Source organism: Sapajus apella, unplaced genomic scaffold (genome assembly GCF_009761245.1).
Source record: "Sapajus apella isolate SASKATOON/1434 unplaced genomic scaffold, GSC_monkey_1.0 scaffold2, whole genome shotgun sequence".
Taxonomy (NCBI): Eukaryota; Metazoa; Chordata; class Mammalia; order Primates; family Cebidae; genus Sapajus; species Sapajus apella.
The window spans coordinates 82,113,305-82,129,359 of NW_022436942.1; the positions used below are offsets into that span (position 1 = coordinate 82,113,305).

The 16,055-nt window shown below is 45.9% G+C and overlaps 1 protein-coding gene across 2 annotated transcripts in view; it reads left to right on the forward strand.

The window, feature by feature from the left end:
• DNAH10 (dynein axonemal heavy chain 10) overlaps window positions 1–16,055 on the forward strand; it is a 174,981-nt gene that overhangs the window by 81,882 nt on the left and 77,044 nt on the right. For both annotated transcript variants that reach the window (XM_032243719.1, XM_032243716.1), the window contains 7 exons: window positions 3–186; window positions 1,902–2,036; window positions 3,011–3,163; window positions 5,157–5,345; window positions 6,924–7,070; window positions 11,101–11,292; window positions 14,189–14,307. In XM_032243719.1, coding sequence (XP_032099610.1) covers window positions 3–186; window positions 1,902–2,036; window positions 3,011–3,163; window positions 5,157–5,345; window positions 6,924–7,070; window positions 11,101–11,292; window positions 14,189–14,307 — 1,119 coding nt within the window. The remainder of the gene's footprint in view (window positions 1–2; window positions 187–1,901; window positions 2,037–3,010; window positions 3,164–5,156; window positions 5,346–6,923; window positions 7,071–11,100; window positions 11,293–14,188; window positions 14,308–16,055) is intronic.

Below are 16,055 nucleotides of genomic sequence, written 5' to 3' on the forward strand. Positions count from 1 at the left end.
AGCATCCTGGAGGCCCGGGAGTTTGAATGGGAAAGTCAGTTGCGGTTTTACTGGGACCGGGAGCCGGATGAGCTGAACATCCGCCAGTGCACGGGAACCTTTGGCTATGGCTACGAGTACATGGGCCTGAACGGCAGGCTGGTCATCACGCCCCTCACCGACCGGATTTACCTGACGCTCACACAGGTGACTGTCGGCCTGGTGCTTGTGGTTGCCACTTACCTTGGGGCGGGGCATTTTCTCTATGCTTGAAGCGTGATGACTGCAGGGATTGAAATAGCAAGGGAGATCGTTGCTTTGAAATCTTGAAAAACGTTTCCATTCGGGATGTGACTCGATTGACATCGTCTGAGATTGGGCTGTCAGTGTGGCCGTGAGCACCCCGAGGCAGCTGCCTAGTCCCTGGTACACTGGTCCCCGGGTAATGGTGTGTTGTGCGTATCAGTAGAAGCCAATAGGAAAATGCAGAAATGTCAAAGATGGTGACTGTCAGGGCAAGTGTGATGTGGTTTGCACGTCTTGTGGCAGCTTTTGATCCCGAATATATCTGTTCAAGTGAACAGCCTTGGATGATGGAGATAATGTCTCCATCCAGGACAGAGTGTAAACTAGTTTGCTGTGCAGGAAATGAAGATAACACTTCCATCCAGGCAGAGCTTGAGCAGGTTTGCAAGCAGCCCCCAAGACTGCTTGTCAGATGCCTGCTAGTGTTCTTTTTTGCTTTTTAGAAATTAGAGATGAGGTCTCGTTATGTTTCCCAGGCTTGCCTTGAACTCCTGGCCTCAGGTGATCCTCCCACCTTGGCTTCCCGATTAGCTGGGAGCATAGCATGCACCACTGTACCTGGCTAGGTTGGTGGCCTCTTAAGCTCACAGTTTCTCGGCTGTGTCTCATACCCACTGTGGGTGCGGCATGCACCTGGCCTGTCTCCACATCATCTCATGGGATTTGCAGGGACAGGATGAAGGGAATGAGTGAGAGCAGGAAGTCATACTGCCTCCTGTGCTGTGAGTGTAAAGTCCTTTGCTTTTGAGAAAAAGAATGTAATCTTATCTGTATTGGTTAGGGCTCTCCAGAGATATAGAACCAAAAGGACATAGCTCGCTCTCTTGTGCACGCACACTCTCTCCATCCATCCATCCATCCATCCATCCGTGTATCTAATCTTCCTTCCTTCCTTCCTTCCTTCCTTCCTTCCTCTCTTCCTCCCTCCCTCCCTCCCTCCCTCTCTCCCTCCCTCTTTCTCTTTTCTCTCTTTCCATCCATCCTATCCATCCATCTATCTCTATTTCTCTCTTCCTACCCATCCATCCTGTCCATCTACCTACCTACCTCCCCGTCCTGTCTCTCTCTCTCTTTCTCTGTCTGTCTAGATATTTGGGAAGAGATTTATTATGAGGTATTGACTCATGTGATGATAGAGTCTGATTACTCTCATGATCTGCCATCTGCAAGCTGGAGAACCAGGAAGGCTAGTAGTGTTTGAAGTTCTGACAGTGAGAGAACCAGTAGTGTAAATTCCTGTCTGGGTCTGAAGGCCTGAGAACCCGAAGTGCCCAGGGTAGAAGCCCAGTGCCCTGGCTCAAGCAGTCAGGCAGCCCCAGTGCAACCTTCCTCCATCCTTCCGTTCTGTTCAGTCTTCAGCAGATGAGGCCCACTCACTTTGAGGAGGGTCATCTGCTTTTCTCAAATGCTAATCACTTCCTGAAACACACTCATGGACACTCCCAGAGATAATGTTTAGCCAGCTACCTGGGCATCCTGTGGCCCAGTCAAGTTAACACATAAAAGCAACCACCGCATTCTCTATTCTGCACCTGTTGTCACAGTGATGAATTTGGAAATGACGCCTGCTTCCTTCTGTGCACCAGAAAACATGTTTTGCGTTTGGCTTATAACAGGCACTGTCCATGTACCTGGGTGGGGCCCCTGCTGGCCCAGCAGGTACCGGCAAGACTGAGACCACCAAGGACCTGGCAAAAGCCCTGGGCTTGCTCTGCGTTGTCACCAACTGTGGCGAAGGCATGGATTACAAGGTAAGGCCTTGCTGTTGCCGTTGGTACTGGCTCATTAGGTAGAGAGCTTAAAGTAGGACACGGCATTTCACCTCCTAGTCTTCCATGAAGTGACACGGTGACAGTGGGAAGAAGGTAGTAGAAAGCCTGCCACCACCGCAGTCTCAGAACACAAACGGGTCTGCTTAAAGATTCTGCTTTGCTAGCAGGATGTAGAGCAAGGGTCCCGGATTCACTAGCCTAGCAGGGTCAGGTAGACAATGTATGCGAGTAAAGCGGCCGGCAGACAGTAGAGAGTGGTGGGATCTGTGGCTAACTTGAGAGCAAAACTCCATCTAAACAGGGCGCCACTGGCCGGGCGCGGTGGCTCACGCCTGTAATCTCAGCACTTTGGGAGGCCGAGGTGGGCAGATCACCTGAGGTCGGGAGTTGGAGACCAGCGTGACCAACATGGAGAAACCCCGTCTCCACTAAAAATACAAAAAATTAGCCTGGCATGGTGGCGCATGCCTGTAATCCCAGCTACTCGGGAGGCTGAGGCAGGAGACTTGCTTGAACCTGGGAGGCGGAGGTTGCGGTGAGCCAAGATTGAGCCATTGCACTCCAGCCTGGGTGACAAGAGTGAAACTATCTCAAAAAAAAAAAAAAAAAGAAAAAAAAAAAAAAAAGAGGGCTTCCCTTTTTAACTTTGGTTCATAGTCACCATTTGGGAAAGTGGACCCAGTATTGCTATATTTTCCGACATTTCAAGAAAAGAGAAGAGAAAAGGATTTTTACACAGAAATCTGTATTTGTAAAATCCCGAGTAGAAGCCAGCCCATGAGGGGCCTTGGAAGTCCTGCCAGAAAAATCCACTAGTCAGGTGGCTGGTTGCCTGCTTCTCTGCCAATCAATGATCTCATTGTTTCCTTAATTTAGAAATTATATCCATAAATGTATTGCTTACAGCTTTAAAGATGAAAACTGCCCCTGTCCTGACATTTCATTCTTCCTAGGCTGTGGGGAAGATTTTCTCTGGCCTGGCACAGTGCGGGGCTTGGGGCTGCTTTGATGAGTTTAATCGAATCGATGCTTCTGTGCTGTCCGTGATCTCCTCCCAGATCCAGACGATCCGAAATGCTCTGATCCATCAGTTAACCACATTCCAGGTGAGACACGTGCCACCCACCGGGACCGTGTGGTGGGAAGCTTGCCATACTACCTCTGAAACATCAGATGGTGGGCAGCTGTCGCTCCAGATCAGGCTTCCTCTGGAAGATCTGTTGGCTTTTTCTTTTCCAGTTGAGATGATTGGGTTTCCAAAATTACCATCATTGATGATAAGGTTTGTAATAGTCCAAGGACTTCACACTGACTCCAGACATATCACTAACAGTTACAGGTGGGGGTGGGGCAGCATTCTCAAATAAGTGGTATGCAGGGCCCCCTAGAAAGGAAAAAATATTCTTGGCGACTTCCCAAGTTTGAGAAAACCTGACTTACAAAGCACACGTTCCATGCAATCACAATATCACAGTGAAGAAGAAATTTTGCCTTCATAGCTTGTAAAGTTACGGCATTGTAACAAGCAGGATTTGCAAGATTATCAAAGTGAGAAGGCCACATTTTAAAACAGTTGTTGAGAATTCCCAGTTTCTCTCTGCCTACGCGTGTGCTTGTAGATGTGAGTTTAAGGCTGGATCCAAATTGGGAGAAACATGATCTGATTACATAATCTAGGTGGCCCAAAAGGGGCTTCTCTGAGAACACAGGACCAGCGTGGCTGGGCAATCTCCCCGCACCAGGGCCTTCTAGATCCTTTGCTTTCCTTCTGCCTCTGTCCACCCCCCTCCATGCCCTGCATGCTTTGTCACAAGCCACTTACTGCGCAGTCACACTGTGCGCTGTGACACCACATGTGTCCCTATCTGAGTGGAAGTGTCCCTTCTTCTCCTTCACTAGAAAACTCCTATACATCCTTTAGAGCCCCAGTGGGAGATCTGGGATGAAAACTGAGCTTGAGCTGGTGGCCCTGGCATCCCACTTGCCTTCTCAGATCTTGGCGGGGCTCACTGTTAAGAGACTGTGTCAGCTGGAGACTGTTCAGAATTTTCAGGATTCTAGTAAAAGGTCTGGATAGGTTTCCATTGGATGAGCTCTTTTGAGGTATTTTGGGGCTGAGCTGATTGCTCCCAAGAGAGGGATTTAGCATGTAATGCATGTCGATTTCCAGAAGCTGTGTTTCTCAGAGCCAGCGGGCTGAAGCTATCTGTTAGTCCCTAGAGACCATCTGGGCCTCTTGCAGGATACCGAGGGCGGGGGAATGGTCTCAGGGTGGACTTGTGAGTCAAGGCAGTGGCCCTGTTTTGGGGGAGGCTGGCTGTCTTCCCGGCTGCGCTCTAGTTGGCGATGTAGACTGTGACTCCTAAAAATAAAAATTTCTGTCCTCTGCCTGACTGGCGGATAATAAAAATATGTATACGTCTATATATGTATAGATACATGTATATAAAACTTCAGCAAGAGACAACCGGACTCAACCTTTGGCGACAGAGGCTAAGAATATAGGGATTTCTATGGTTCATTGGTACCTGGGACAACCAGAGGAATGAAGACTGGTTTCTTGAGGGGTGCAGGAGTGGGATTCTTTAGCAGGGAGTGACTGCGTGAAGTCCAGGCTCCTGTGAAGGGTGCAAAGGCATGCCAGGTGAGAGGAACGGAAACTGGGCTGTGTGCAGTGGTGGGCTGGGCGCTCCCAACCTGTGCTGTCTCATTTAATCACCACAGCCATGCCACGAGGTAGGTTGCATTTCTGTTGTGCAGAAAAAGAAACTGAGACTCAGAGAGGTTGAGTGACCTGTTGAGGGTCCCACAGCCTCTTGTATCAGCTCCAGGCTCTGTGCTTTGTCAACCTTGGCCCTGTCTCCAAGGGGGTGCCTTTGGGTTCGGGTCTGAGATTGGGGTTCCACTGAGACCTGCCCTCCTCAAGGGTTCAGTGAGGGGGGCCCTGCATTGAACACCGGGGAGGGAAAAGGAGGCAGGTGGTGTCATCTGCCTCGTACCATGAAAATGAATCCCGCACGCTCGCCGCAGGCCGCCTTTCCAGGGCGGGCCGGCTGGGTTACCTAACTGCTTCTTTCTTTCTTTCTTCTTGTCCTCCAGTTTGAAGGGCAGGAGATCACCCTGGACTCTCGCATGGGCATCTTCATCACCATGAACCCTGGCTACGCAGGCCGCACAGAGCTGCCCGAGTCGGTGAAGGCACTGTTCAGGCCCGTGGTCGTGATCGTGCCTGACCTGCAGCAGATCTGCGAGATCATGCTCTTCTCCGAGGGCTTCCTGGGGGCCAAGGTGGGGCCACGGCAGCGCTGGGCTCGGTGGGCACACTCACCTGGGTCTGCTTCCAGACTGGGGGCCTAGGACGTGTTAGCTCCGTGCGGCTCTTCCAGACTGGGGACTGAGGACTCGCTAGCTCCACATGGCTCTTTGATTTTTGTTTTTTTCTGCTGTGTCTCTCTTCCCCCTCCCCAACCTCTTTTTTTTTTTTTTTTTTTTTTTGAGATGGGAGTCTCACTCTGTCTCCCCTGAGGCTGGAGTCCTGTGGTGCGATCTCGGCTCACTGCAACCTCCACCTCCTGGGTTCAAGCAATTCTTCTGCCTCAGCCTCCCGAATAGCTGGGACTACAAGTGTGTGTGTGTCACCACACCTAGCTAATTTTTGTATTTTTAGTAGAAATGGGGTTTCAGCATATTGGCCAGGCTGGTCTTCGAACTCCTGACCTCATGATCTGCCCACCTTGGCCTCCCAAAGTGCTGTGATTACAGGCGTTAGCCACCGTTCCTGGCCCTTCCCCCACCTCTTTTAAAATTATAGCTTTAATTTTGGAATAATTTACGATGCATAAGAGGTTGTGACAGTAGCAGCACGGAATTTCCGAGTGCCCCTCCCCACAAGAACACTCCATATACCACAGTCCACTTCCCAAACCAGGAAGCTGGTGTTGGCACAAGTACCATTAACTCAGGGATAGACGTTATGCAGATTTCACCAGGTTTCACATTCTCTCTCTGGCGTGTGCGTGTCATTAGTTCTATGATGTTTTATCAGATGTGGACGGGAGTGGCCGTTACCACATCAGGATGCAGAACTATTCCATCACCACAACCACAAAGACGATCCCTCATGGTACCCCTCCCGGGTCTTACTCTGTTACCCAGGCTGGAGGACAGTGGTAAGATCACAACTCACAGCAGCCGCAAATTCCTGGGTTCAAGTGATCTTCCTGCCCTAGCTTCCCGAGTGGTTGGGATCACAGGCAGATGCCGTCATGCCTGGCTGATCTTGCTTATTTTTTTGTAGAGACAGGGTCTCTGCAGCCCAGGCTGGTCTCGAACTCCTGGGCTCAAGTAATCCTCCTCCCTCAGCCTCTTGAGTAGCTGGGAATACAGGTGTGTACCACCACGCCTGGCTAATTTTTGTATTTTTAATAGAGATAGGGTTTCCCCATGTTGGCTAGGCTGGTCTCAAACTCCTGACCTCAGGTGATCCACCCACCTCGGCCCCCGAAGCACTGGGATTACAGGTGTGAGCCACCATGCCTGGCCCAGTTACAGCCTTAATCATAGATTTGGGTCAAAATAAGAAGCAATGTATTTCTGGAGCGTGATTCCTACAGTTGGTTCTGTTCTTTAACGTAAGGTGGTGATTTTGGTAACACAAATGTTCCTTTAAATTAGTTCCCAATTTGCCATATTTAAAAATGAAGGACCCACCCTGGTATTTCTGAAAGTTAGAGACGGAATTTGCTATTTGTAGAGCCGCTATGCTGGAACGCCTGTGCTGTTTTCTTGCATTTGTAGAACGATGTTCCGTTGCTCTTGAATTGTTTTATTTTATCTTCATTTTTTTCATTCTCTTCCACCAAAAAGACTCTGGCAAAAAAGATGACGGTTCTGTACAAGCTGGCCCGGGAGCAGCTGTCCAAGCAGCATCACTATGATTTTGGACTCAGAGCGCTGAAATCAGTGCTGGTCATGGCTGGCGAGCTGAAGAGAGGCTCCTCCGATCTTAGGGAGGTAGGGGCCAGGTGCTGGAACGTTCTCTGGCTTCAGCTGGTTCATGCACATTTACTACCTGCGGCGGGGGAGGTGCCGGGGCACAGGATGGTATCACCCGAAAGTGTTAGGTCTTCGCTGCTGCTTCGCCCAGCGGCCTGGCCTTTCTTTGGTCTCTTACCGGTTACAGCATTTGCTTGTAATTATACTTGGTACCTTAAGGTTGAGTGCAACGTCCTCACTTCAGCACCAGCATTTACGATGCTTCCATAGTAATGATCAGTCTGTAGTCTCAGGATGGTGTGGTGGAAGGGTAAAGGCTAACAAAATTCTCATGAAAGCATGAATGTGAGTTTTTATTTTCTCTTTGCAACAAAAGGGGAATGATTGTGTTTGTTTTTACATGGATTTACTCTAAAGAAAAGGTTCGGTCAATGCCATTCTGTGGGCAACAGGCTCACTTGTTTCTCTAGTGATTGTACTCACAGTGTTACACACACACACACACACACACACACACACACACACACACACACAGAGATCTGGGTAGTTAAGACAAAACAAAACAGCCGTGAGTGCAGTGACAGAAGCCTATTCATGTCCATAGGAGGAGAGACTGCTGCAAATTGCTTCATTCTTTTGGAGTTTTCATACATTTGCGTTTTTTTTTTTTTTTTTTTTTTGAGATGGAGTTGTGCTCTTGGTCCCCAGGCTGGAGTGCAGTGGTGCGATCTCGGCTCACCGCAACCTCCGCCTCCTGGATCCAAGCAATTCTCTTGCCTCAGCCTCCCAAGTAGCTGGGATTACTGTGGTGGCAGGTCCCACCACACCTGGCTAATTTTTGTGTGTGTGTGTTTTTAGTAGAGATGGGGTTTCTTCATGTTGGTCAGTCTGGTCTTGAACTCCCAACTGCAGGTGATCTGCCCACCTTGGCCTCCCAAAGTGTTGGGATTCCAGGCATGAGCCACCACGCCTGGCCCACATTTGGGTTTCTTTTTTTGGAGGGGACAAAGGAAGAGTTATTTATGCTTTTCCAAAAAAGGAAGCTGTAAAATGTAAAACACTGTAAAGTCAGATGGAGCTGCATTCAGCCTTTTTACTTCTTTTTCTTAGGAGAAAGGAGTTACAGGGAAACGTCTCTCATTTTCTCCCCTGCTCCTCTATGTCCAAAGTTGAAGGGAGATCGTACTATTGTGTGCATCATATCTTCTGAACTGAAAAACCACTGATGCCACTTTCCTTTCAGTCTCAGCAACAGGAAAACAGTCCCAAGTGCCATCTAAGTCTCTACAGAAAAGAAGGAAGCCATTTGCTGCAGTCTGTCCTCCTAGGGAGGGGAATAGGGTCCCATCACTGCTCTCAGGCTGGGTGTGTCTCTTCCGCTGCCCTGACGCAGCCATGCGTTCACAGCGCTAACTGCTGCAGTCTGCTACTTCCTTAGAAGAATGAAAACACATTGCACATACAAATATCCAAAGGCTTCTAAGAAAGAAGTTGAAAGCAGCCTCCTTTTCTAGGAGGAAAATCCCTCTTCTCATCCAAAAATGTGGACTTAACACATGTAAAACTGTTCTACAGACTGTGATGGTTTCTTCACATATAAAATCAACTTTGCACTTCTTTATCACATCAAGAGTTTGCAAACTCAGACCTTTGTCCTTATTCAGTAAGTCTGTGTCACAGTAAATCTGTGTTCTTACTCAGTAAATCTGTGGCTGAAACGGGAAGACATTTAAAAACCCCTAAAATCAGCTGTCCTTGCCGTTTATTTAGTCTCGTTTGGAATAAAAAGTAAAGAATTCAAATACCACCACCAAAGCACCTATTTCAAACGCACCCTCAGCCTTCAGCTTGCGAAATGTCTTTACAATTAAGCAAATGGCAGAAGACTCACTTGCTTCTTTCTTCTGGGAAGGCAGGGTAGCTGCAACCCCAGGGGCTTCTGTGTTCAATCTGAGAGGCAGAACAAAAGGGAAAGTGGCCTTTTTCATTCCAAATCCTGGAGGTAATACCTAGAGAAGAGATACCCACATTTCCAGATAGTGAAGGCTGAATGAAAGAAGCAGGACTCCTCACTCTAGGAGACACCTGCCAGGTCCCAAGTTCAGAATTTTTTATTGAGATGTAAATAAAAGCATCTAAGGCTGGGTGCAGTGGCTCGGGCTGGTAATCCCAGCACATTGGGAGGCCAAGGTGGGAGGATTGCTTGAGGCCAGAAGTGTGAGACCAGCCTAGGCAACATGGCAAAACCCCATTTCTTCCAAAACAAACAAACACAAACCCCCCAAACCAAAAAATTGAGCTGGGCCTGGTAGCATGCTCCTACAGTCCCAGCTACTTAGGAGGCTGAAGTGGGAGGATTGCTTGAGCCTGGGAGGTGGAGGCTGCAGTGAGCCAAGATGGCACCATTGCACTCCAGCCTGGGTGACAGAGTGAGACCCTGTCTGAAACACACACACACACCCCACACACACGCGTGTGTGTGTGGTATGTGTGGTGTGTGTGTGTGTGTGTGTGTGTATGTGCACCTGAAGGTCTAGGAAAACGTTCTTTCTGTGATAAGGAACATTTGCTTTAGCGTGGATGCCCATGCCCCTCTGTAACGTGGGGAGGAAGAAGGTTCTGCTCCTTCCCTCTGGCCGAGATCTGTTTTCTTCTCCTCACACAGCCCACCAGGACACTCGGCCTCGCAGGAGCAGGCCCACCCCAGCCCCAAGGCTGGGTCACAGTGTGCGCCTCACTCCTCTGCCTGTGCTCCTTTCTTATATTTTATTTTATTTTTACATTTATATACAATTTTATATTTTACTTTTATATATTTTATTTTATATTTTTATTTTCATGTGGAAATTTGAAAATTGCAGCATGAAATTTTGTTTATTAAAAGTTTATATGATTTTATTAAATGTGAAATATGAATTATGTATTTTATATTACATATAATGTATGCATATTTTATACTATATAATATGCATATTAACATTTTATGTAAATTTTATAAATTTATATAATTTATAAATAATACAAATATGACTTATAAATTCATATAAATTATATAAAATAATATAAAAACTTTATACATTTTTATTTATATGAAATTTTAATATATGTATATAATTTTTCATATTTCATTTTAAAATTTATATTTCATTTACGTGTGTGTGTGTGTGTGTGTTGTGTGTGTGTGTGTTTGTGTGTGTGTGTTGTCTGTGTGTGTGTGTGTGAGTGTGTGTGTGTGTTGTGTGTGTATATCTTTTTCTCGAGACAGAGTTTCACTTTTGTTGCCCAGGCTGGAGTGCAATGGCACAATCTCAGCTCACTGCAACCTCCGCCTCCTGGGTTCAAGAGATTCTCCTGCCTCAGCCTCCTGAGTAGCTGGGATTACAGGCACCCGCCACCACACCAGGCTAATTTTTGTATTTTCTTTTTTCTTTTATTTTTTAAAGATGGGGTTTCACCATGATGGCCAGGCTGGTCTTGAACTCCTGACCTCAGGTGATCCACCCACCTCAGCCTCCCAAAGTGCTAGGATTACAGGCATGAGCCACCACGCCTGGCTTAATTTTTGTATTTTCAGTAGAGATGGGGTTTCACCATGTTGACCAGGCTGCCCTCAAACTCCTGACCTCAGATTATGCTCTCACTTCAGCCTCCCAAAGTGCTGAGATTATAGGTTTGAGATACTGCACCTCGCCATATATATGTATATTATATAATATGAAGTACATATTATATGATATGAAATATATGGAATATATTTTATATAAAATATATATTTTATATTTCATGTTTAATGATCTTATATAATCACATATTTTAATATAAAATATGTAAAAAACAGAAATTGTATAATTTTAAGTTATATAAATTTTTGTAATTTGAAATTATATAATTTTAAATTAAATGTGTATAAAATTTCTTAAAAGTATAAAATGTTTATGTGAAAATTGTATTTTATATTTCATGAGGGTGTTTCTGCTGGGTTGGAAACCCAGTCCAAAGCACTGAGTTCCTTTGAAAATCTCCTGGAAACGTGTTTCATTTGCTGCAGGACGTGGTGCTGATGAGGGCCCTGCGTGACATGAACCTGCCCAAGTTTGTGTTTGAAGATGTCCCTCTTTTCCTCGGCTTGATTTCGGATCTGTTTCCTGGGCTGGACTGCCCTCGCGTCTGCTACCCTGACTTCAACGATGCGGTAGAGCAGGTCCTGGAGGAGAACGGCTACGTGGTCCTCCCCGTCCAGGTAAAGCCAGGAAATGACATCACTGGCCATGTGTCCTTCCCATTGGTTTTTGTTTTTATAGTTCTTTAAAAATATATGTATGGAAGATACATGTAAGTTTCACCGTCTTAACCACTTCTCCCCATTTTTAAATTGCAGTAAAATACATATACCAATATTTATCATCTTCCTTTCTTTTTTATTTTCCAGAAAAATTTAACAGGTTTATCTATAATTATTATAAAGTTGAACTGCTGAAACTTGTTCACTGAAGCATTTTAACTTGCATTAATGCTTTATGTCTCCGCATTTATATTAAAAATTCACACACAAATGAAAATGGAAAAACTGCCAATATCTTATTTCTGTCCCCCGTTTTTCCCCTCGTAATCATATACTTAGGTACCTTTTGACCCCATGGGAAAAAAATTATCTAACATTCAGAATGACCAATAAGAAGAAGAGAATTTTTTTTTTTTTTTTGAGAATGAAGTATTTCCCATCACAGCGGATTCTTAAGCATGTTCTCCACATGTGTGGCATGGTAGCTGCATGTCTTTTGGCGTAATTGTTACACGTCTGGCACGGATAGCACAAAGGTTGGTGTCTTCAAAAAAGGCCAACCAGATAGGCCTCACTTGCCTCCTGCAAAGCACTGATAGCTGCGCTCTGGAAGCGCAGATCTGTTTTAAAATCCTGAGCAATTTGTCACACCAGCCGCTGGAAGGGAAGTTTGCAAATCAGAAGTTCAGTGGACTTCTGATAACGCCTAATTTCACAGAGTGCCACAGTACCAGGCCTGTAACGATGAGGCTTCTTCACCCCTCCAGTAGAGGGCGCACTCTTGTGAGCGGCTTTTGTAGCCAGTTACTTCCTGGGTGCTTTACCACTGGTAGATTTGCGGGCAGTCTGCTCGTACGAGCCATGGTGTAGAGACCTCCTTACTTACCCGCCTCTCCCTCGGCTGGAGCTTGGTGAGTGAGAGGCGGCGCTAGCGTTGGACAGCAATAGCGGCAGCTGTGAACACAACTTTTTTTTTTTTTGAGACAGAGTCTCGCACTGTCACCCAGGCAGTAGTGCAGTGGCGTGATCTTGGCTCACTGCAATCTCCACCTCCTGGGTTCAAGCAATTCTCCTGCCTCAGCTTCCAGAGTAGCTGGGACTACAAATTAGCCACCACCCCCAGCTAATTTTTTTTTTTTTTTTTAAATTTTTTTGTATTTTTAGTAGAGACGGGGTTTCACCATGTTGGCCAGGATGGTCTTGATCTCCTGACCTCGTGATCAGCCCACCTCAGCCTCCCAAAGTGCTGGGATTACAGGTGTGAGCCACTGCGCCAGGCCCATCTTCCCTACTTTTTTTTTTTTCTTTATTTTTACCTGCAGCTGTCTTTTTGTATAACTCAACTTACCTACTTTTAAATGTAGAGTTTGTTGGCATTAAGTACGTTCACGTTACTGTGCAACCATCACCATTATCCATCCCCAGAATGATTTCATATTGCAAAACTAAAGCCCTATGCGCATTAACAGCTTATATTCCCACTCCCTCCACCCCCGGCAACCTCTGCTCAACTTCCTGTCTCTGAATTGGACTACTCTAGGTACCTCCTGTAAGTGGAAGCATATAATTTTTGTCCCTTTGTGTCTGGCGTATTTCACTAACATAGTGCTTTCAATGTTTATGCATGTTGTGGCATGTGTCAGAATTTCTTCCTTTTTAAGGCTAGATTTTATATATATATGTGTGTGTGTGTGTGTGTGTGTGTGTGTATACATATAGCTTTTCACACAGTGTGATCAGATGATTCAAATATTTTGTTTTGAGGTTTTAACCATCAGAGATTCTTCCCCCACCTCACCCCCGTTTTTTTTTTCCTGAGTCACACAAAAAAATTAAATTAGATATTGCTGGGGTAGGATTTGGATCCTCTGAAGGCTGTAAGGTTGCATGTGTTGTCATTAAGCCAAAAAATGTATTGATTGGCAGGGTCCTGCCAAGAGTCAAAGTGCCTAGAGCCTCCAGGCCAGTGCGGGGGTCACCTCAGGTCAGGCAGCTTCAGGGCATCAGGCTACTCCAGAGGCCTCAGGCCTGGGCAGTGGGCAGTAGGTACTGGCCACAGACCAGAGCTTTCTGTGCCTTTCGTGACCCTGATTTTCTCTGGAGGTGGTTGTTTAAAAAGATGTGTTTTCTGGAAGGAATGTAAAATGGTGCAGCCACTTTGGAAAACAATCTGGCAGTTCCTCAGCAGGTTAAACCGAGAGTTACCATAAGACGCAGCAATTAAAAAAACAAAAAACAGAACAAAAAACTAAAAAAAAAACAAAAAATACAATCAACACATTTTTGCCAAAGAGAGAGAGAGAAAAAAAAGACCCAGCAATTTCCCTACTGGGGATCTACCCAAGAGTGAGGACGAACGTCCAGTCAGAATTGTTCACAAATGTTTGGAGCAGCAATGTTTATAGCCAAAAAGTGGGAACAACCCAGTATCCCATCAACTGATGGATCAACTGCTGAAACAGAATGTGGTCTGCCCATCCCATGGGATATGTATTGGCCATAAAAAGGAATGCAGCACTGACACATGCTACGTCGTGGATGAACCTTGAAAACACGCTAAGTGAAAGAAGCCAGATGTGAGAGATCACATCTTCTAGGAGCCCATTTCCGCGAAATGTCCAGAATAGGCAAATCCATGATTGGGAGGGATGGGTACAGGGTTTTTTTTTTTTTTTTTCCAGGGAGAGGTGATAAAAATGTTCTAAAATTGTTTACGGGGATGTTTGCACAACTCTGTGAATATGCTGGAAACCATTGACTTAAGGGTAAATTGTATGGTGTGTGTGTTATATCTCAATAAAACTGCTTCAGAAAAAGATAGGTTTTAGCTCAGCTGCCACTGTGTGTCCCGCAGGTGGATAAAGTCGTTCAAATGTTCGAGACCATGTTAACCCGCCACACGACCATGGTGGTGGGGCCCACAGGCGGGGGCAAGTCCGTCGTCATTAACACGCTGTGTCAGGCCCAGAGCAAGTGAGTATGAGCTCCATGGGGAGGGCCTGGCTGCAGGGGGCGCACAGGGAACGTTTGGTGGCCGTATTACCGAGTCCCACTGAGCTCTCTGATTTCCTGGGAGGGTAAAGTTGTCCTACACACACCCCTTTTGACTCAGCATTTGCTTACTGACTTTACTGCTGACTTAGTGAAGATATTTTAGAATGCGAAATAGTGACCCATTTGTGCATCATATGGTGAATAGGTTCATTTGTGAAATTAGAATTTCACAAACTATCTTATAGTCTCCTTGAAAGGAGACTTTGAAAATGAAAGTAAGTCATAGTTTCTTGGTGTCCGGATTGCTTCCTTAAAGTAAGTCAGGATTCACATTATGCAGCACTGCTGTGGTTTCAGAGTGGCCAGGACAAGAATGTCACTTCCCTGGATGCCTTATAATCTCCAGCCCTGCAGAGGCAGTTCTTCGTGAAGGAAAAAGTGATTGTACATTCTCACATAGAAGATCGTAAAGGAGCCGGGCGTGGTGGCTCATGCCTGTAATCCCAGCACTTTGGGAGGCCAAGATGGGAGGATGACATAGGCCAGGATTTTGAGAACAGCCTGGGCAACATAATGACACTCTGTCTTTGCGTTAAAAAAAAGTTAGCTGAGTGTGGTGATGTGCACCTGTGGTATAGTTACTCAGGAGGCTAAGGAGGGAGGATTGCTTGAGCCCAGGAGTTTGAGGCTGCGGTGGGTGAGGATTGTGCCACTGCACAGCAGTCTGGGCAGCAGAGTGAGACCTTCTCTCTAAAAAAAAAAAAAAAAAAGAGAGTGTATCATAAAAGTCTGCAGTGGATTGAAAGCCTTCTACCCAAAGTGGGTTCCTGACTCTTCACTTCTCCCCTAAGCAGTAACTAACTAGATTCCAGAAAGACCTTGGATGCTGATAGCCCAGCAAAAAATCTAAATCAAATCTACAGTTTTTGTGACTTAAACATTTCTAGGTAGTCTATGAAATCTAAAGAATAAGTGACTGTCATTTGTTCCCATTATTTCTTCATATGTTTCATATGAAAAAAACAGTTGACAGTGGCTTACTGACTCTAAGTGGGCTGTGCTGGGGCCATCTGCATTTCATTCTTTTCATTTTTTTTTGAGATGGAGTCTTTCTCTGTCGCCAGGCTGCAGTGCAGTGGTGCAATCTTGGCTCACTGCAAACCTCCGCCTCGTGGGTTCAAGCAATTCTCCTGCCTCAGCCTCCCGAGTATCTGGGATTACAGGTGCACGCCACCACACCCAGCTAATATTTGTATTTTTAGTAAAGAGGAGGTTTCACCCTGTTGGCCAGGATGGTCTCCATCTCTTGACCTTGTGATCTGCCCCCCTCCGCCTCCCAAAGTGCTGAGATTACAAGCGTGAGCCACCGCGCCTGGCCTTGTATTTTATTCTTTAATTAATTCATTGTTAGATAGTTTATAGAACTATCACATACATATGTGTGTATATGTAATATAACATGCACATTATTATTATTTGCTGATTTGTTGGTTGTGAACTGGGGAGTGCATGAAGTTTATTTCTCTTCAGATTAATTGATGTTATAGTGAGTGCTGCGGGGATTTACAGGCATCATGGGGAGAAATGCCATCTGCTTGATTCACGAAGTCCACACAGAGCAGGTGCTGTTCTGTAAATAAGAAGGAGTGAACGTTAGTAGTTCAAAGCCTTGTTATTTTCCTGGGTGGCTGAATGTGGTCTCCTATACGCCCTTAATTCTGAGATAT